At 32.2% G+C, this 18,254-nt stretch overlaps 1 protein-coding gene across 1 annotated transcript in view; it reads left to right on the top strand.

The window, feature by feature from the left end:
* Positions 1 to 18,254, top strand: part of LOC106457021 (translocation protein SEC62-like) — a 30,424-nt gene that overhangs the window by 2,609 nt on the left and 9,561 nt on the right. Inside the window, exons 2-6 of the mRNA XM_013916406.2 lie at positions 2,416 to 2,539; positions 7,760 to 7,865; positions 11,319 to 11,508; positions 12,442 to 12,522; positions 15,433 to 15,493. Coding sequence (XP_013771860.1) covers positions 2,416 to 2,539; positions 7,760 to 7,865; positions 11,319 to 11,508; positions 12,442 to 12,522; positions 15,433 to 15,493 — 562 coding nt within the window. The remainder of the gene's footprint in view (positions 1 to 2,415; positions 2,540 to 7,759; positions 7,866 to 11,318; positions 11,509 to 12,441; positions 12,523 to 15,432; positions 15,494 to 18,254) is intronic.

The raw sequence follows: 18,254 nt of genomic DNA, 5'->3' as shown, positions 1-18,254 counted from the left end.
ATTTCATTTAATAAATGTTTTGTTTTGGTATATAAGTTGTTGGGGTTTTTTTCATCTAAAAAAGCAGCACGTATTTATGAATGTATTTGTGACCATATTGATTATGATACAAAAATGTAATTTTTTTTTATGTACAAATCACTAGTTTTGCCTCACTTGTCTCTGGCTACTGTTATAGACATTTTATTTGGAAGATGATTTATGGGAGATGATTTAGAGGATAGCTACTAAGGTGACTTGAGGAATGGAAGGGCTGTTTTACAGGGATAGGTTAAGATATCTAACTTATTTGCTACTGAGAAAAAAGGGTAGGAAGTAATGTTATTACCTAAAGTTGACAAGATTATCTATGTGATTGATGGGGTAAAAGCCTGATTCCTTTATTCTGACTTCTGACAACAACAGGATGAAAGGACAACATATGGAAAAGACATGTAGGTTAGACATTGAGTAGAGGTCAGTATCTTATAAGTACAGTTTCCAAAAAATTTTTTTAAAATTTAAAATTTCTCTTTTTCATGTGGTTGTTTTTCCAAGAATGTCCTTGAAGGACTTAATGGTACCTTGTTATTCATTCTCAAGGATAAAGTTCCTATTTAAAGGTCCATTAATTTATTTGCATCCATTTTTGCTGTTATTATAAACATTTAAAATCCTTTAAAAAATAAACTTACAATCCAAGGTAAGAACTTTTCAGTGCCCCATTTAGCATCATTTATGGCTTTCTTATTTGTTTTTGTTTATTACCTTGTATCCTACAAAGTCGTCCATTTTATCATTGATTTCCGTGTTCATAAAAACGTTTATTTAAAATTTATAATTTTCTTTGGCATCTTGGTTTGAATCTAAAAATTTGTAATGAATATAATATCTTTCAGCAAGTTTTTAGATCTTGTAAGAAAGTCTTAGTTAAGCACCATGCACAATATTCTCCATCATTTTCTTTAATCAGACTAGAATGCAAAAGCCTCTCGGGTGTCCTGTATTTAACCCAAAAGCCTTTGTATTTCTTTTGTGATAAGTAACCCAACATATTTTACGTGAACCACATTTTATCAAGTGAAAATGGTTCTTTCAAAAAATAATTTCTAACCAATGTTCCTCAGAACTAAGAATAATGTCTAATATAGCACCACTTATTATCTATCTATTAATGTACTACTTAACTTGGACTGAGACAATGTTTACTGTCTTGTATAAATGGTACATTGTTTCCTGACATGAACCTTGACTTGTCATACACGAAAGTAGAGACCCAATTGAATTACCTTTCCCTTACCTCTTGAACAAATTGGCTGATAGAAGTAATTTATCAATTGTATTAAAAGTTAGGGAGGTGGTACCCTAAGACCAAATTTCTATGTTTCATCCCAACAGACATTTAGCCAAGTTTGCTACAGTGGCTGGTTAATTTTATTATTATTTGCAGGTATACAGACATCATCAATTAAATTTACACATTTATTTGCACTTTGAGTTGTCTAAATCCAGGTGTTCTTTATTTAATGTATTTGTTTTTACATTAGACTTGAAGAAATTTGAATTCTAGAGGGTACTGTTTACTCAACATTGATAATATTGTGAAAAAATTGATACTTTCATGTTGATCAAGTTTACTATTTTGTTTAGATATCTTGCTGATAGATACAATGAATACCCTAGTTAAATCTTCACTCATCACAAATTAGAGTTCATTGATATTTTGCTTGATTACATTGGGACTAGTAAATTTCTGGCTATCATTTTATTGCCTCAGCTTCTTATGCCAAAAGGGAGGCTATCTGAGAGACCTCAAAACTTTTTGATTGCAGGATGTCTCATGCCCTTGAGAAAGTTTATTGCTTTATTGTCTAATTTCTGCACATCCCTGAAGAGAAAGATGCTAACTTTTGTATGGTCATAGGCACTGTTTCAGTATGAGGATGGTAGAAATCTCAGTATTTTTGTACTTAAAATCAAACTCAAATACATGCTACTATTGTGCATTTTTGTGTCATGTGGAGGTAGATTGTTGGTAGACGAATCTGTCGAGTTTGAGATACATATATCTCAAGATATCAGAGAAGCATGATATCAGTTTTCTGTATATCAATTCATGGGTTAGTATACCTATTTGAATTCCAATTTAGTTTTTAAAAATTGTCATATATACATGTACTACTAGTGTGTTTATATTAAAAGGCTATAGCTGACCATAATGCAAGCTGTTATTGATTTGGAATCAGTTTTAATCATCACTACTGGAAGATATAATGCAACATAAAATTGATAAACAGTCATAGATTCCTTAGAATCAAATTTATAAAACATGGAAGATGCACTTTCTATTTTCCCCCTGTTAGTTATGCTTAATTGAACTGAAATGTAAGTTGGTAGCAAAGCTTTTTATGTTTCCAAATTTTCTGTTTCTTACAGCAGTTACTTTCTCCAAAAGATGAAAAACCCAGCAAAGTAGAATATGATATTGCAAAGTATTTGCGGCAAAAGCTTCCTGTTAAAAAAACCTCTCTCTTGAGTCACAAAGTTGAGTATTTTATTGGTGAGTATTTTATACTTAAAATTGGGTAAGAATTATGTTTTAAATGAGGTTATATAATGCTTTTTAGCTGTATTTTGTTGATAAATATATACGTATGTATTTGTGTGTGTGTGTATGTGTGTCAGATGTTAAGCTATGTTTGCCAATTGTCAGTTAAAGGCTTTTACTTGTACTTGTTAATAGTATAAATATATACTTTGTTGTTGGGCTAAGGATTCTTCTACAGTATGTGTCTGTGACTTTTGATGATAAATTCAAAAATAAATTAACAGCACTCACTCCACTTGTATTCAAAATAATATATACATATATATTCAGAACTAGTTAAACGTATGTACAACAAGTTCTTTACACGATAGATATCACAGACATATCATACACACTGTATATATACTTCTCTTCTTGTTGTCAAAAGTCCACTTAGGCTTATTCAATTGCTTTAGAATTTCAGTTGACAAGCCGAACTATCTTCTCTATTACTATCGCACTAGTATCCTGTGTGTGATTCACTTACAATTGTGGCTTGAGTTACCATAATCATTTGGTCTTTTTTCTTCAATATATTCTCTGTTCCTTTGGTCAAAGTGTACCCAGGCTGATTCAATTACTTTAGAACCATCCTTTGAGAGAATAAGTTATTCTTCTTATTTCCTTTTCTACTGTTAGCCTTACTTTAACATATTAAATGTTAGGCCTATCACTTCTACAATAGTTAACTTCATACCAAAGTTTTCCTTGCCCATAACTTTACTCGCACTTGTCTATCTGTTGTCTCTGCTTGTCTCACACTATTTATATATCTATCACTTAATCATCTGCCAGCCTTCTAAAAATCTCTATTCTTGAGATCAATGCAACGTTCGATAGTCTCAACATCAATGACTTACAAACAGAACTTCCTACAATCGTCTGCTTTTAACTCTTATTATAACAAAATCTAAACGATAATAAAATATTCACTCACAAAATAAATTAATCAGTAATATATAAACTAAACAATCTTTTACATGATGACATAAACACCTCACCAAGATAAATATTTACAATATTTTTTTTACTATATACAAAGACTGTCCTTAATTTATCCACACACTCTGATCATACGGTCTACACTAGTATTCACAGTTTTTTTGTCTGTCTCTCCTAACATAGGGTCTCCAGTAGGAGGACTTCTTAACAGGATCCCTGCCCGTGGTCCGTATTTCCTAATCTATCTTTGCTGACACAGTTGGTTTTGTTTCTCTTCCCTCTTCATCTTAGTCAGTTTGACACTCATATTGACTTCCTTGTATGTCTTATCTCTACTCGGTGCTCTTAGACTTAGTGGGTCCTTATCTTCTGTAATGAAGTCACTGTCGTCAGGTTCTACTTTCATGACAGCCACACCTACAACATCCATCTCTGTTTCAATTGCTGCGCTCGTTAAGTCTTCTCTCCCAAAATACTTCTTCAACAGTTTGACATACTATATCTTGGTCTTCCCATTCACATTCACCATGTAGTCAATTCTGTTGAGTACTTCCTGTACTTCGAAAGGTCCTTTCCATTGCAGGGTAAGTTTGTTGTGGTCTGTGAGCAGCAGAACTAAGACCTTTTGTCTAACATTGAAACATCAATCCTTGGCCTTCTTGTTGTAAAAATGCTTCTGACTACCTTGAACTGCATACAAACTCTGTTGAGCAAGTTGACAGGTCACCTCCAGTTAGTTTGTAAGGTCTAACACATACAGGTATGTGTTACTTACTTCTGACTCTTATTCTCCTATCCCTAGCTCATTAAATATCAGCATCTCGTACTGTTCTTTCATACAGTAACTCAAAGGGTGAAAATCCTGTATTTGCTTGTAGGACTTCTCGATAAGTGAATAATATTGCCTGCAAGTACCTGTCCCAATCATGTAGTCTCTCTTGGCACATCTTCTTTATCATGCTTTTTAAAACTCCATTGACTCTATCACAAGGTCCATTACATTTAGGATTGTATGGAGTGGTAAAGAGTTGCAGAGTACTGATGAGTTTGGATACTTCCTGTATCAGTTCTGAAGTCAACTGGGTCCCTCTGTCACTCAGGATTTCTCTCTGAAAACCTACTCTGCAAAATATCTCCAGGAGGGCTTCTGCTACTCTATCTTCACCAAAACTATTGCTTCCAGATAACGTGTCACATAGTAGACTGCTGTCAGCACATACCAATTGCCCTTGCCAGACACGGGTCCAATCAAGTCCACATCTACTTTGCTGAATGACTCTTCTCCGGTGACTCCTGATCATTGGAAGCTACTGGTGATTCTGTCTGCCATTTTCTTTGTTCCTAGGTAACCTCCCACAGTTGATTCATGAGCCTACTTCCTCACTTGAGTCTGGTATTCTGTTGGTATAGAACTCCCTTCTGGTTCTCTATTCTATAAGTGTAGTCCCCCTTTTGTTTTGTGCTCGACTTTCTCCCAGGCATTGTCCGAAAGTTTCTGTGCTTCCTTCAGTTCTTACAAACCTAAATTCAGGATGTCACCTTTTGACACTTGCAGAGACTTGATGTCTTGTTTGCTCTTCTTTTCTTAAATTCAGGATGTCACCTTTTGACACTTGCAGGGACTTGATGTCTTGTTTGCTCTTCTTTTCTTAAGCTCTGGTGGTAACAGCAGATGCTTCATCAATCTTTGTTCTGTCTAGTTCCTCTAAATTTCTACTACCTGGTATGTTTCCTGTCACCAAGTCATGTATTTTTTCTTTTATACACATGGCCTCAAGGTCTCCTACATAATATGGAGTATCCAACTTTATTTTTGCTATGGGGAAACTTTCTCACTGTCTCATTACTTAGTACACATGGGCATAACTTTACCCATCATCTGATCATCGGATACTAGATTGGTTCACACTGCTGTACTACTGCTCCCAGTGTCTTGAAGAAACTTCACTTTCTTGTTCCCAACATAGCCTTCACATATTGGCATATTATGATTTGTTGGCAGCTGTTGATATTTATCACGTGCTCCCATCACTATTGCTGCTGTTGATCTGTTTGCTAACTTGAGCCGACCATTAGTCATGCATTGATCAATCCATGTTTTTTTGTATTGAATTTGACAAATAGTCCTGATTCTCTTTCTTCTGGCAGTAACATCCATAGTGACAGTCACTCTTTTTTTGTTTCTTACCAGCACTGTCCTTGTAAATAGCTCCAGCTGCTTTATGTTGAGGTTTCTGCTGTTGTTTGCTAGTAATGCACTTGCACTCTTTTGCAATGTGCCCCATTTTATAAGAAACATAACATCTCTTCTCCATTCTGTATGTTAACCTCCTATCACCATTGGTAGACTTCTGCTCCTGGTCAGCCATCACTGATTTGAATTTTAACTGGATATTCTTGGACTTGCCAGTTATATTACCTCCATGGATTTCCATATACTGTTCTGCCAGCTTGATCATCTCATCTAAAGTTTTTGGTGCTCTCTCATTTAGGAACAGTGTCATGTCTGCTAGTTCCTGAAAACTATTTTTACACTTGGCCATATCAGTCCATGTAGTGAAATATCGCTGCAGACATGCCACAAACTGAAATACAATTTCTCTAGTGTTGTATTTGACTCCTCTGAACTTCTGATGAAAACCTTCTTCAGTGAATTAATGTCATTTCAGTAAAGCCACTTTTAATTTGTCATAATTTATGGCATCTTGTAGGCCATATACTTGTGGGCCTTTTCCTGTGAGAAGTGGGCTGAGACAGACTGCCCAGTTGCCTTTATTCCAGTTCTGACTTTGAGCAAATGTTTCATATCTCTCCAAGAAAGCATCTGTGGCAGCTTGGGTTGGCTGGCCCTGATTCCATTGTCATTCTTGGGTCCTTCTTACTTTGGTTGGGTGAGTTTTTCAATCTCGGTTTGTGCTCTTATTCTTTCTATTTCAAGTCTCTCCACTCTCTCTTTTTCTTCTTTCTCAATTTGTATTTTCATTCTCTCTGTTTCCAGCTTTTCTTTTTTCTCATTTTCTTCTTTCTCTCTTTGTGCTCTTATTCTTTGTATTTTTTATTTTTTCTTCTTCCTCTCTTCTCTGCGTATGCTCTTCTCTCTCTAGTTCTTGTTGTTGTTTAATAAACTCTTATAGTTCACTGTCTTTTAACCCAAGACACTCTCCAATATCTATCAATTTATCAAAATTTGACATGGTTAGTAGCATGATTGTAATCTCTACACTATTTACATTACTACTACAGTTGTGCATATATGAGCCTACTTCTTTCCACTGTTGTTCACATTCTCTTCTATCACTGTTTACCACTGTATAATTCTGGCTGTGGCCATAACTCTCACTCTAATATGTCAACTGTTATGCCAATATTAATTGTTAGGCCTTCCACTCCTATGATGATTAACCTTGCATTTAACTTTTCTTTGACCAAATTCCTTCTCATAACTTTACTTCTTGTCTGCTCTCTCTTTGTCTGTCTTCTTTTCCTACTCATCTCACACTATTTGTATATTTATTACTTTATCTTCTGATCACTATATCCTCAGCATCAATAAATTTCCTGCAACATTCTGTATTATCAACATCAATGAGTTATAAACACAATATACAATTTTTACCAATTTACATAACTAAACTTGTCATAACATTTGCTTTACAATAATTGCTTCTAACTCTCTTGTTATGAACAAAACTAAACAATCATAAAATTATTCTCACAAAATACATTAATCAATAATATCTACATTGAATAGTCTTTTATATCATGAATGTGTTTTTTACTCTTTTTTTGTTATTATTATATTAAAAAAGAGTATGAGATTAGCTAACTTTATAGTTAGATTTAATATTGTTTAATTCCTTATGCAGTAGTGTAACTCAAATTATGAAATATATTTGTTCATTTTGGATAACAAATCTTGTATATTTATCAACTGAATACTACAGTTTCTAGGTGTATCAGTTGTCATGAGCTCTGCAAGTTTGATGATCCAGAATTTTATCTAAAAAAGTTTTATACACCTGAACTCTATCATTTAAAGATTTGCATTAAAACGGTCTACACCAAGTTGTTGCCCACACCTTAAGAAAGCTAATTTAGATAACATTCTCTGTTATTGATCTAGCAGGAATAATGGGAGCTTATGTATATTTAAACTTAATACTGAGTTGATTACTGCATTGGATTTGTTATATAGTGTGAACAAACATGCTTTATTTTTGATGCTACATTGTTGTTTGTGATTTGCTTTAGCCTCCAAAGCTGTTGATTGTCTTTTGGATTCACCATGGTCAACAGGGAAGAACAAGACAGAGATTCTCTTCACTACAAGAGACTGTGTAGCTGATTATATGGATATGTGAGTTATGTGTGTGTGTTTATATACACACATTTATTTGCCGATATAGCATTTATATTTTTAATTAAAACAAACTAATTTTTGCAATTTAGTATGAGTAATGAATGCCATTAAACACAGTAAAAACAAATGTCTCTTTAATACACATTTCTGGGTAAGTCACCATGTTACATTCAAAATGTAATTAAACACCCTTACTATCAATTTATGTAAATTGAATTAAAATTATAATGTATTTTATGATTCAAAGTTTTATGATATCTAAGTTTTAAGTCCTTTATTTCAAAAGAAACCTTTAAAACTCCTTAAAACTTCAGATGTACTGTTATGTGACCAACAAGCTATGAAAATTCTCTACTTTGACACTCTGTATCTTCAATAAAATGATGATAGTTGAGTAAATGTACATCTAAACTTTAAGATGCTTACGTAACCTTTTGACTCATACATTTCAATGTTCTCTGAAGGAATGCAGTTGAAACAGGTAAACATTTTTTCAACCCCTAACAAGTGCCATACCCACCTTCAAAAGATTTGTTTGAGCATTGTAGCCTACATGTAGATGTTACATACACATGTGTATAGTCATTAGAAAGAGCTCATTTTACACTATAATCTAACAATGGTTATTTTGAAATTGGCATGCAGAGTACATGTAACTGACTGTAGTATTGTTGACTGCTTGATCGACTATAGCATTTACGGTTGTTTATTACCTAAATATGTTATAGTTAGTGATACAGTTTAAATTTTGTTTAGGTCTTACTATTACACAATTTTGTTAATTATGTATTAGTTATGTTATTAAATTCATAATTAAAAGGTTTAAACATTTTTTAAATATACATAATACTTTGTGTCAGTTCTCAAGGCTTACAGTATTACACACTGAATAAAAATTTTGCCGAAGCATTGTGCATGTCTGCCAGAGACACTGTAATATTCCTCGAGGGCACCATTGACTTGTGTCAAGACGAAGAATAAATGGTGCAAGAACAAGAAAGGAAAATAAAACATTAAAAAATAATTATGTAAAAAAAGGAAGAGACCTGAAATTACTAATATAACCAAAATAATATCTTTAAAGATATTTTTCAAAAAATTAAAATGAATGTACATTTGTTCTTTTTCCTAATTTTAGTCATTTCATTGCATTGTGCATTAATGATAATGGTTTTTAATATGGTAGAGAAAATTAAAAATATAATATAAAGATTTACCTTAAAAAATTTGATATCCTTTTAGGAGGTTCTAGAAATTATGTAAGTAAACTATGAAAACTATAACATAAAGAAAAGTATTTTTATACTTAAAATGAAAATCACATTACACTCGAACTATTCACAGTTTGAGTGCAAATAACTACAATAGATAAATAATATTTTTGTTAGAAAGATGTAATTATAATAGTCATTTTTTGCATACAAAATACTTATAAACTTCAACAAAATCTTATGAGGTTTTGTGAGGAATGCTCAGAGTTTAAGAATTTATCTTTAAGGTTTCTTTTGAAATAAAGAGATGGGAAAAATTTAAGTTCATGTATCAATGTAAATTATTTCATGGACTTTAGAAAGGTTAATTGTGTTGCACTCTTGGTTTCACTTAGAGCCAAAGTTCTGAGTTACTTATACTGCTCACCGTGAAAGGTAATTGTTGACCATTTCAGTTATGCTAAGAACCTGTCAATAATAACATATGGTAAATGTACATTTTTATTATTTAAGTTACGTCACATTAATTCGTAACAATTAGTGCAGAATATCCTGTTGCAAAATAAAATTTGGCATAAACATTATTCATGCCTGTCCTCCCATCATTTCAAAAGTGATTGTTGAGCTATGCCTGCAAGCACAGCTCTTCAAATACAGCGCAGGAAGCGGCTGGCGTAGACAGGAGGCAGATGAACACTTGGACAGACACCATGGTTCGCAATGTGTGTGTGTGTGTGTGTGTGTTTATATCTATGTGTGTGTATGTTAAGGTATGTATAGGAATTCTTTTGTAATTTTATGTAAATAGTTTAAGTTGAAAACCTTTAACATATCTTCTCTCAATTTAAAATTCTATTTCAATCTTTCAATATTTACAAGTGTGTGTATTTAAACATAATAATTTAAAAAAGGTATGCTTATTTTACTGCGTTTCAATCATAACATACAAGGCCTAGCATGGCCAGGTGGTTAGGACACTTGACTCGCCATCCGAGGGTTGTGGGTTCGAATCCCCATCTCACCAAATGCTCACCCTCTCAGCTGTGGGGGCATTATAATGTGATGGTCAATTCCACTATTCATTGGTAAAAGAGTAGCCCAAGAGTTGGTGGTGGGTGGTGATGACTAGCTGCCTTACTCTAGTGTTTCACTGCTAAATTAGGGATGGTAAGCGCAGATAGCTCTGGTGTAGCTTTGTGCGAACTTCAAAAACAAAACAGAACATACAAAACATATCTATAATGAAATATCGCCATAATGTATGCTTATTTATCAAAAAATATGTTGTCCAGCAAATGTTGACATTACCTGTTGCATTATGAACATACTGATCTAACTTGTGTCTTGTACAATTTAATAACACTGTATGTTAAACTCCAAATGCAAGTGTAATGTTGAAATGTCATTATCAGAGTGAATATGTTTGATAGCAACTGTTATTTATTTTTACTGGTATGTTATTGCTGTTTCAAGTATTTTTTTATTTAAGTTTGATTTTTAAGCCACATTTTTAATAACATTTGATTAATTTTTCTTCTCCATGAAAATTATTCAGTTGTTCTTACCTTCTTAAAGAAACAATAAGGTTATCTTTGTCTATATTATTGTATTGAAAGTATTTGGGAGTTCTGCAGCATTGAAATTTTAATGCTAGGTAATAGAACTAATGTACATGGACTGTTTCAACCTCTGAGAATTGTTGTCCTGATGAGACACTTGTTTAGAAATATTACAGTTATTAAGATCCTATTTCAAAGTATCAGACTAAATGATACTGGTGTTTTAGTATCAAACTAAATTGTAACCTATTTTAAGGTGTAAAACTAATGAGAACTCGTTTCAAAGAATAGTTATTTAAGTACCTGGTTCTAAGTTTGAGAACCAGTTTCTCAATGTCAAAAGTAATAAAATAACTTTTCAAAATGTTTGTTTCAGTGTATCAAACAAAAATGAGAACCTGTTTTCAAGTTTTGAATTATTTATTTTTATAACATATGCACAACTATAAAATGAAGTTAATTTTATTGTATACAGGTAATAGGATGTCCTAAGTAGTTAAGAATACTAAGTTAATTAAGATGGTCTTTTTTGTTCAATAGACTATGGTGCTCTTTGTTAAAAATCATCAAACAACATGACATTCAGAATTATTACTATGTTCAAATATTATGTTTCCATTAACTTAGTTGTTTGTTCCATAAAATCTGTCTAGTTCATTAATTTTGATTTTGTATTAAAGGATGCTAAGGCACAAATTTTTCCATCGTGCTCGGAAGATTATTATCCAGAAAGAACCAAAGAAAAAAAACAAAGAGAAAGAAGAAGAAAATACTGCCGATGAAGTTAAAGAGAAAGAAAAGATGAAAGAAAAACATAAAGAAAAAGATACTAAAAGCGAAAAAGAAGACAAAGAACTAGAAGGAAAAAAGGTATGAAAATTATGTTATGTAAAAACAAATGTTAGTAATCATACAAAAATGTAAAATGCTACAAAGCTGTACAGAAGTCTACATGGTGTTTGATAAGTAAAATGGAGTTTTTAATATAAAAACATTTTATCTTTTTAACGATGACAGATCTGTTATTTGAATTTTTTCTTATTATTTTCACACACACACACATTGAAACTGTGAGACCAAACTGTTATGAAACAAAAATTGAAGGGAAACTGTAAAGCAGCCATGGGGTTTAGGAGATTTAACTTGAACAAAACTAAAAGATGAAAGCCTGAATTTGGCTAAACTAGAGTAGTACGTGTGAGAGAAGGCTTGATTAAGAGGAAACCAACATTGTATAACTACTACTTCTACAGTTATTATAGTCTTTAAACTTAGAAAAAAAAAACTTGTTATTTATTTCTTGAAGGAGAGGTCATATTGACTATTGAAACAATGATTAAAACCTTATTCTTGTTATTTGTTTTAAGTTTTGTTATAATTATACTGTGTACCTAATCTTCTAGTTTTCACTATAAGGTTCGCATGCTTCTATTCTAATAGCAGGAACTTGTACAGTAAAAGTGTGAAAATAGAATTAGAGCTCTTACTTTAGTATTATATTGACTCAAACTGGAAAGTTTATCTGAACTCGTCACTTAACATTAAGAGTGACATTTGAATTGATAAAGAATATTTGATGTTTACAGTGGTAAAATTCTATCTAAGTATGAAATAATTTTCATTCTGTTTTCAAAGTGCATCTTAACTCAATGTAAGGATAAATCTTATGAAAAAAGTTTGTACTATAGATTGTTTTTACACAAAAGGCTTATTTACTAATGTATTATTAGTTTTTTAGCAGTTTAATGTAACTTGTTGTAAAAGAATCTCACAATACAATTTATATATCGTACTTTAACTTAGGAAGGGGAAGAAGGAGAAAAGAAAAAGAAAAAAATCAAGCTAGATATGCACTTGGAGCAAGTGTTTCTTGATGGAAATGAGGTATGTTAAATGGTGGCAGTAATTTTGTGTCTTAAACCACGTTTGTGATATATATAAATATGAAAAGAGAGAAGGTAATAGTTCATGTTATGTAACATAGTTTGATTAATGTACGTGACATGTTTTATGCATGATCTTGATCAAATTCCTGTATGTTATTGCTAATTTTATAGTTTAAAATACCTATTTTGGATAACTGTTTCCATTGATATATCAATGTAGTTTGCCTAGTTCTGTTTCTTCTTTATGATGTCCTGAAGATTGTACACTTTTTGTATACTTTGTTAGACGAGCTAGTCACTTAAAAATAAACATTTAAATTCAAGCATGAGCCTAGAACACAACTTTGTTAAATAATGCTTAAGACATTATAAATAAGGCTTGGGTTATGAAATGAAAAAAAAAGTGACTTTTTTTGTCAGTAAAATTCCTGTGTGGGTAAAAAAAAGCAGGAGTGTAAAACGTTGGTATGTGTTACTATTTTTGAGAGCTTATTAATGGTACTAATAGGTTTTTTCAAGGTTTGGGATGTTCTTAAGATTTTTTATGAACTATTTTGAATTGTAGTATATACTTAATAGTTAGTTTCATAGACTGTTTTTGATTGTAGTATGTAATAATTATTAGTTTCATAGACACAAATTATAGAATATTTTGGATTGTAGTACAGCCAGTCCTCATTATTCATCACCCCTTTGTTTGTTGTTTAATCATTTTGTCATTTGAAATAGATTAATTCTGTTGTCACACGATCTGTCAATTAGACCAATCTTGTAACCACTTTGCACTCACTATAGTTTCCATATTACGACTTTTGATACAATATATATATTCACAAAATGTGACAGACTTTTAGTAAACATTATAAGTTTTTAACACAAAAATTCAAAACACTGAAGGGCTACAGCAAGGTAAACCTGCCTGTAATATTGCGTTACTCGGGATATTTTTAAAGAGCGTTTGTTTGTGATTTTTGCTCAGTTGTTAAGTGGTATTGTGAGAGTCATGACCTTCTTAAAAAAAAGCACCTAGTCATCCAATCAACCTTGATTCCATAGCAATAGAAATTAAACTTCAAGTTGTGTTTCATCCACCCCACACGGCATTCATATTGCAGCCCATTGATCAGGGGGTGATTGCTGTCTTCAAGGCATACTACCTGCGACGTACATTTCCACAGCTCTTCAAGGAGACAGATGATGACGGTGGCACATCCATCAGGGAATTTTGGCACAATTATAACATCATGAAGGCAGTGAAAAACATCGCATAGTCATGGAGAGAAGTGACTGTCAAGTGCATTATTAGCGTGTGTAAAAAGCTGTGGCCTGACTGTGTAAATGACTTCATTGGTTTTGAACTTGATATGCCTCAAATTCACAACAACATTGTACAGCTTGCACAACAGGCTGGTTTCAATGAAGTTAATGAGGAAGATGTGGAGGAGTTATAAATTATCATAGGAAGAGTTTAACAAATGAAAACTTCATAGAGCTGGACCAACAAGCAAAAGTTGTGGCTACAAGTGGTGCTATTGAAGAAGCTCCATTACAGAGAGTTCTTGTATGCAAATTGCTGTCGTGAATAAGGTCAATGAGGCAGTGGAACTTGCTTCTGAAAATGACCCTGACATGAGTGCACCAGTGTAGTGGCAAAGAATACGCAGGATTCAATTTTTTGTTACTAAGAAATTTATGAAGAAAGAAGAAAGAAAACAATACAACTTACCATCACTTCTACACCTGCACTTGAATAGGAGGAGGCAGATGATCCCCTCCCTACCTGCTCTTCTCACCAGTAATTACCCACCTCTCCCACACGGAGTCAACTTTGAGACCATCACTGGTGAGTTTATTAGTAAAGTATTTTTTCAGGTGATACTGTACATTAATGCATCTTGTAAGATATTATTGTAAAAATAATGAGTTATGTCATATATCTACCACGTGTTACATGAAAGTCAATGGGCTAGTGGGCTTGTTCGTTGTGGCCCTTAGGAATGCATCCATGATGGATTATGAGGACTGGCTGTACTTAGCAATTGTTAGTTTCAAAGATATAAATCATAGACTGTTTTGGATTGTAGCATTTAATAATTGCTAGTTTCATAGACACAAATCATAGACTGTTTTGGATTGTAGCATTTAATAATTGTTAGTTTCATTGACCCAAATCATAGACTATTTTGGATTGTAGCATTTAATAAGTATTAGTTTCATAGACACAAATCATAGACTATTCTGGATTGTAGCATTTAATAATTGTTAGTTTCATAGACACAAATCATAAAATATTTTGGATTGTAGCATTTAATAATTGCTAGTTTCATAGACACAAATCATAGACTATTTTGGATTGTAGCATTTAATAATTACTAGTTTCATAGACACAAATCATAGACTATTTTGAATTGTAGCATTTAATAATTGTTAGTTTCAAAGATACTGTATTTCTCAGAGGGAAGGTAAATAAATTGAGAAGAAGAGATACCGAGAGAGTAAATGTCACAATTCTTATATTGGGGGGGAAATTGAGGATTTTTAAAAATATGTCCCTACAAGATTAAATACTTAACTTATATAATATTAAAATTTGATTTATTAACTACATTTTGATTCCAAGTTTATTTGTATACCATAACAATAAAGTAGCTTAATTAAATTTTAAATGTAACTCTCTAAAAAGGCACTTTGACCTGCCAATAGTGAGAGGATTAATTACATGTCATCAAACACGTGAAAGATTGCAGGTATATAATGTACATGTATACTTAGTTGTCTTTGGTGGATTTATTTTATTGACCTTTATAATTGGATTAGACTTTGTTATTGGGGTTGAATAAATAACATACTGAGGCAAACATTTTGAAAATTACCAAAATTTTTATATTGTAGCTGCTTTTCTCCCTAGGCCTATGTGTGGATCTATGATCCAATACCACTGAAGGTGTGGATAGCAGGAACTTTTCTTGGTATGTTATTTATATTTTTAGAATTTTTATTAGTAATATATACCCTTCTTGTTTATACACTTACCTTTATAGCTACCCACATCCCTATCTGTCAGCCTGTTTGGCTGTCCTCTTAGCTAGTCATATCATTGTCTGTCTGTCATCCTACTAGCTACCCATATCCCCATTTGTTTGTCTTTATATTGCTGTCTTTTTAGCTTTCTTTCTGTCTGTTTATATATCTTCTTACCTACCCATGCTCCTATCTATCTGTCTATTTATTTATCTTACCTACCCATGTTTCTATCTATCTGTCTATCTATTTATCTTCTTCCTAGCTAACTACATCCCTATCTGTCCATCTTGGTTTAGCTATCTACATATTATTTTTGATTATCTACAGTATATACTGATATTTTAAAGGTAAAATAAATCATTTTGGGCAACTGCTAGTTTGTTCAAGGTCATACATCATGACAATCTGTTTTTTAAGTGCTTATATGCTACTATTATACAAATTTCTAGGTCTCACTGATGTATCCAAAATGTTTTTCTTAAACAGTTTTATTAGTGTTAATATATCGTGCTCTTAAATTGTACTAGTTTCAGTCTGGGCATCACATAACATATTTCTGGATGTTTGATTATGCATTTTGCTAATATTGTAGGAAATGTATGTTTATTGAGTCCATGTGAGTTGCTGCAGCTTTTATGCTTTAAGTAGAATCAATTCTGTCTGAAATTCAAATTGAAAATGTCATTATGTTCATTTTGGTTATAGTGGTCTATCTAGGTTGCATATTAATGTTGGATCTTCAGTCAGAAATGGGATATATATTTTTTCTTAACATTTTTATATGTGCTCGGTGATGCTGAGCTGTTGAAATTAGTATGTCTAAATGATGAACACTTTGGTTTATTTAATAATTTACTATGAACTTGCATTACTTGAGTGACAAGGTCAGGTCAAAGTAGCATTAAAATTAATCAAAAATTCAGATGATTAACACATTATCATAAATATCGTACAAGGAAACACATGCATGGTTTGGCTTCATAAGTAACAGAAGCAGTCCATTAACTCTTTCTGAACAGGGTGGGTTAATGCGACTGATTTTATAACCACAAGGTAACCATCATAGTTTACATGTTATAGCTTTTAGTATGTTTTGTGTATCTTCATGAAATTTGGCAAGCTTTGAGTGAACATTACAAGTCCTTTGCACACCAAAAAAATCTCTTTTTTAATTAAGTAGTTTTACTAAAGATTTGTCTATGAACATATGGAGTTAGAAAAGAATGTTGACTGCTGTATGGAGTTAGAATAGAATGTTGACTGCTGTGAGTACAAAGTTATCATCATGTTAAGATTCAAAATACATTTCATTATCTGCAAAGTTTCAAATTTCATTTACTTAACCTTTATAACATCATAAATAAATATCAAACATATTTTCTTTGGTAAAACTTCATATTTTTTTCTGTTATTTTCTCTACCCTAACTTTATATGGACATGCTTGATTTGACCAACCTTGTATCTACCATAAAAAAAAAGGAAATAAATCTAAATTACCTTTTTTTCTTTAGAATGACGGCAGATTTTAACAGAAAACTGTAATTATTTATACTAAATAGCTTAAGGCTTATAACAGTTTACAACTGTTTATACTTAAGTTTTTTTGCTTTATTATCCTTTGAACCATGTTTAATAAATAATCCTACTACACAAGTTGTAAATCACTTGGTGAATGAGTAGCTCACATTGACATATTGAATGACATTATTTACAAGCTGTTCATGACCATACCCATGAAGTTTTATTATTATTTTTCATTATCTTACATTGTTGCATATATGTCATTCAATAGATCAAAACTGCCTTTCTCTTGGTTATAAATGATATGGTATAAAACATCAGAGAGAATTGTACTTCAAAGAGAGGTGGTAAAGAAATTAGAGAAGGAGGAAGATTTAGAGGACGAATGTCACAATTCTTGTATTAGGGGAGATTGAGGACTTTTTAATATTTCCATATAAAATTAATTGCTAAACTTGTATATTATTAATATTTGATTTATTAACTACATTTTGATGCCAAGTCTATTTCTATACATTGATAATAAAGTAGTTTAAGTTTTGAAAGTAACTTGTAAAAGGTTGTGACATGTGCACTTTGACCTACCAATTGCAAGAGAGTTAAAGCCAAAAATATCGTACCGTATAGTTTGTACACAGCAATGACATCAAGGGAGAACAGATCCTTATATGTACTGTTGGAAACTCACCCCAAAGTTTACCAACCTAAGGGCCAAATGCAGTGTATCATAAATCTTAATATGCTTACAACCAGATGTCCATTGTGTTAGATATGTTTTAGTGTCTTACATTCAAAATTTTATTAAACTACTTTTTTGTTTATGTTATTCCAATTAATATATCATAAACTCTTGGCTAATAATCCATATTTTAATAGTATATAAGTTTTAAGTTCTTCATTTCACAAGGCAATATTATCAAAATCCTGAATTTCCCTTAGTGTGACACACGTGACACATTTTCTCTAGTCATCTACTCTTCTCTATTTTATCCACCACTCCTCCAAAAAGTACGAAATTAAATGTAAATTACTCACTATAAAATTGTCATTGCTCATATAAACCATAATTTTTATAGCCTTCAATTTTGTTTGGTTACAGATCTGTCAAGTAGAAAATCAGATCTCCTCCTGCCACACCCACCTGTCACATCCTCTCTTTCAGGATTTGTTAATAGTTCTCTCTT

Source organism: Limulus polyphemus, unplaced genomic scaffold, assembly GCF_000517525.1.
Source record: "Limulus polyphemus unplaced genomic scaffold, Limulus_polyphemus-2.1.2 Scaffold282, whole genome shotgun sequence".
NCBI lineage: Eukaryota > Metazoa > Arthropoda > Merostomata > Xiphosura > Limulidae > Limulus > Limulus polyphemus.
This window is presented reverse-complemented; position numbering and strand designations above follow the sequence as displayed.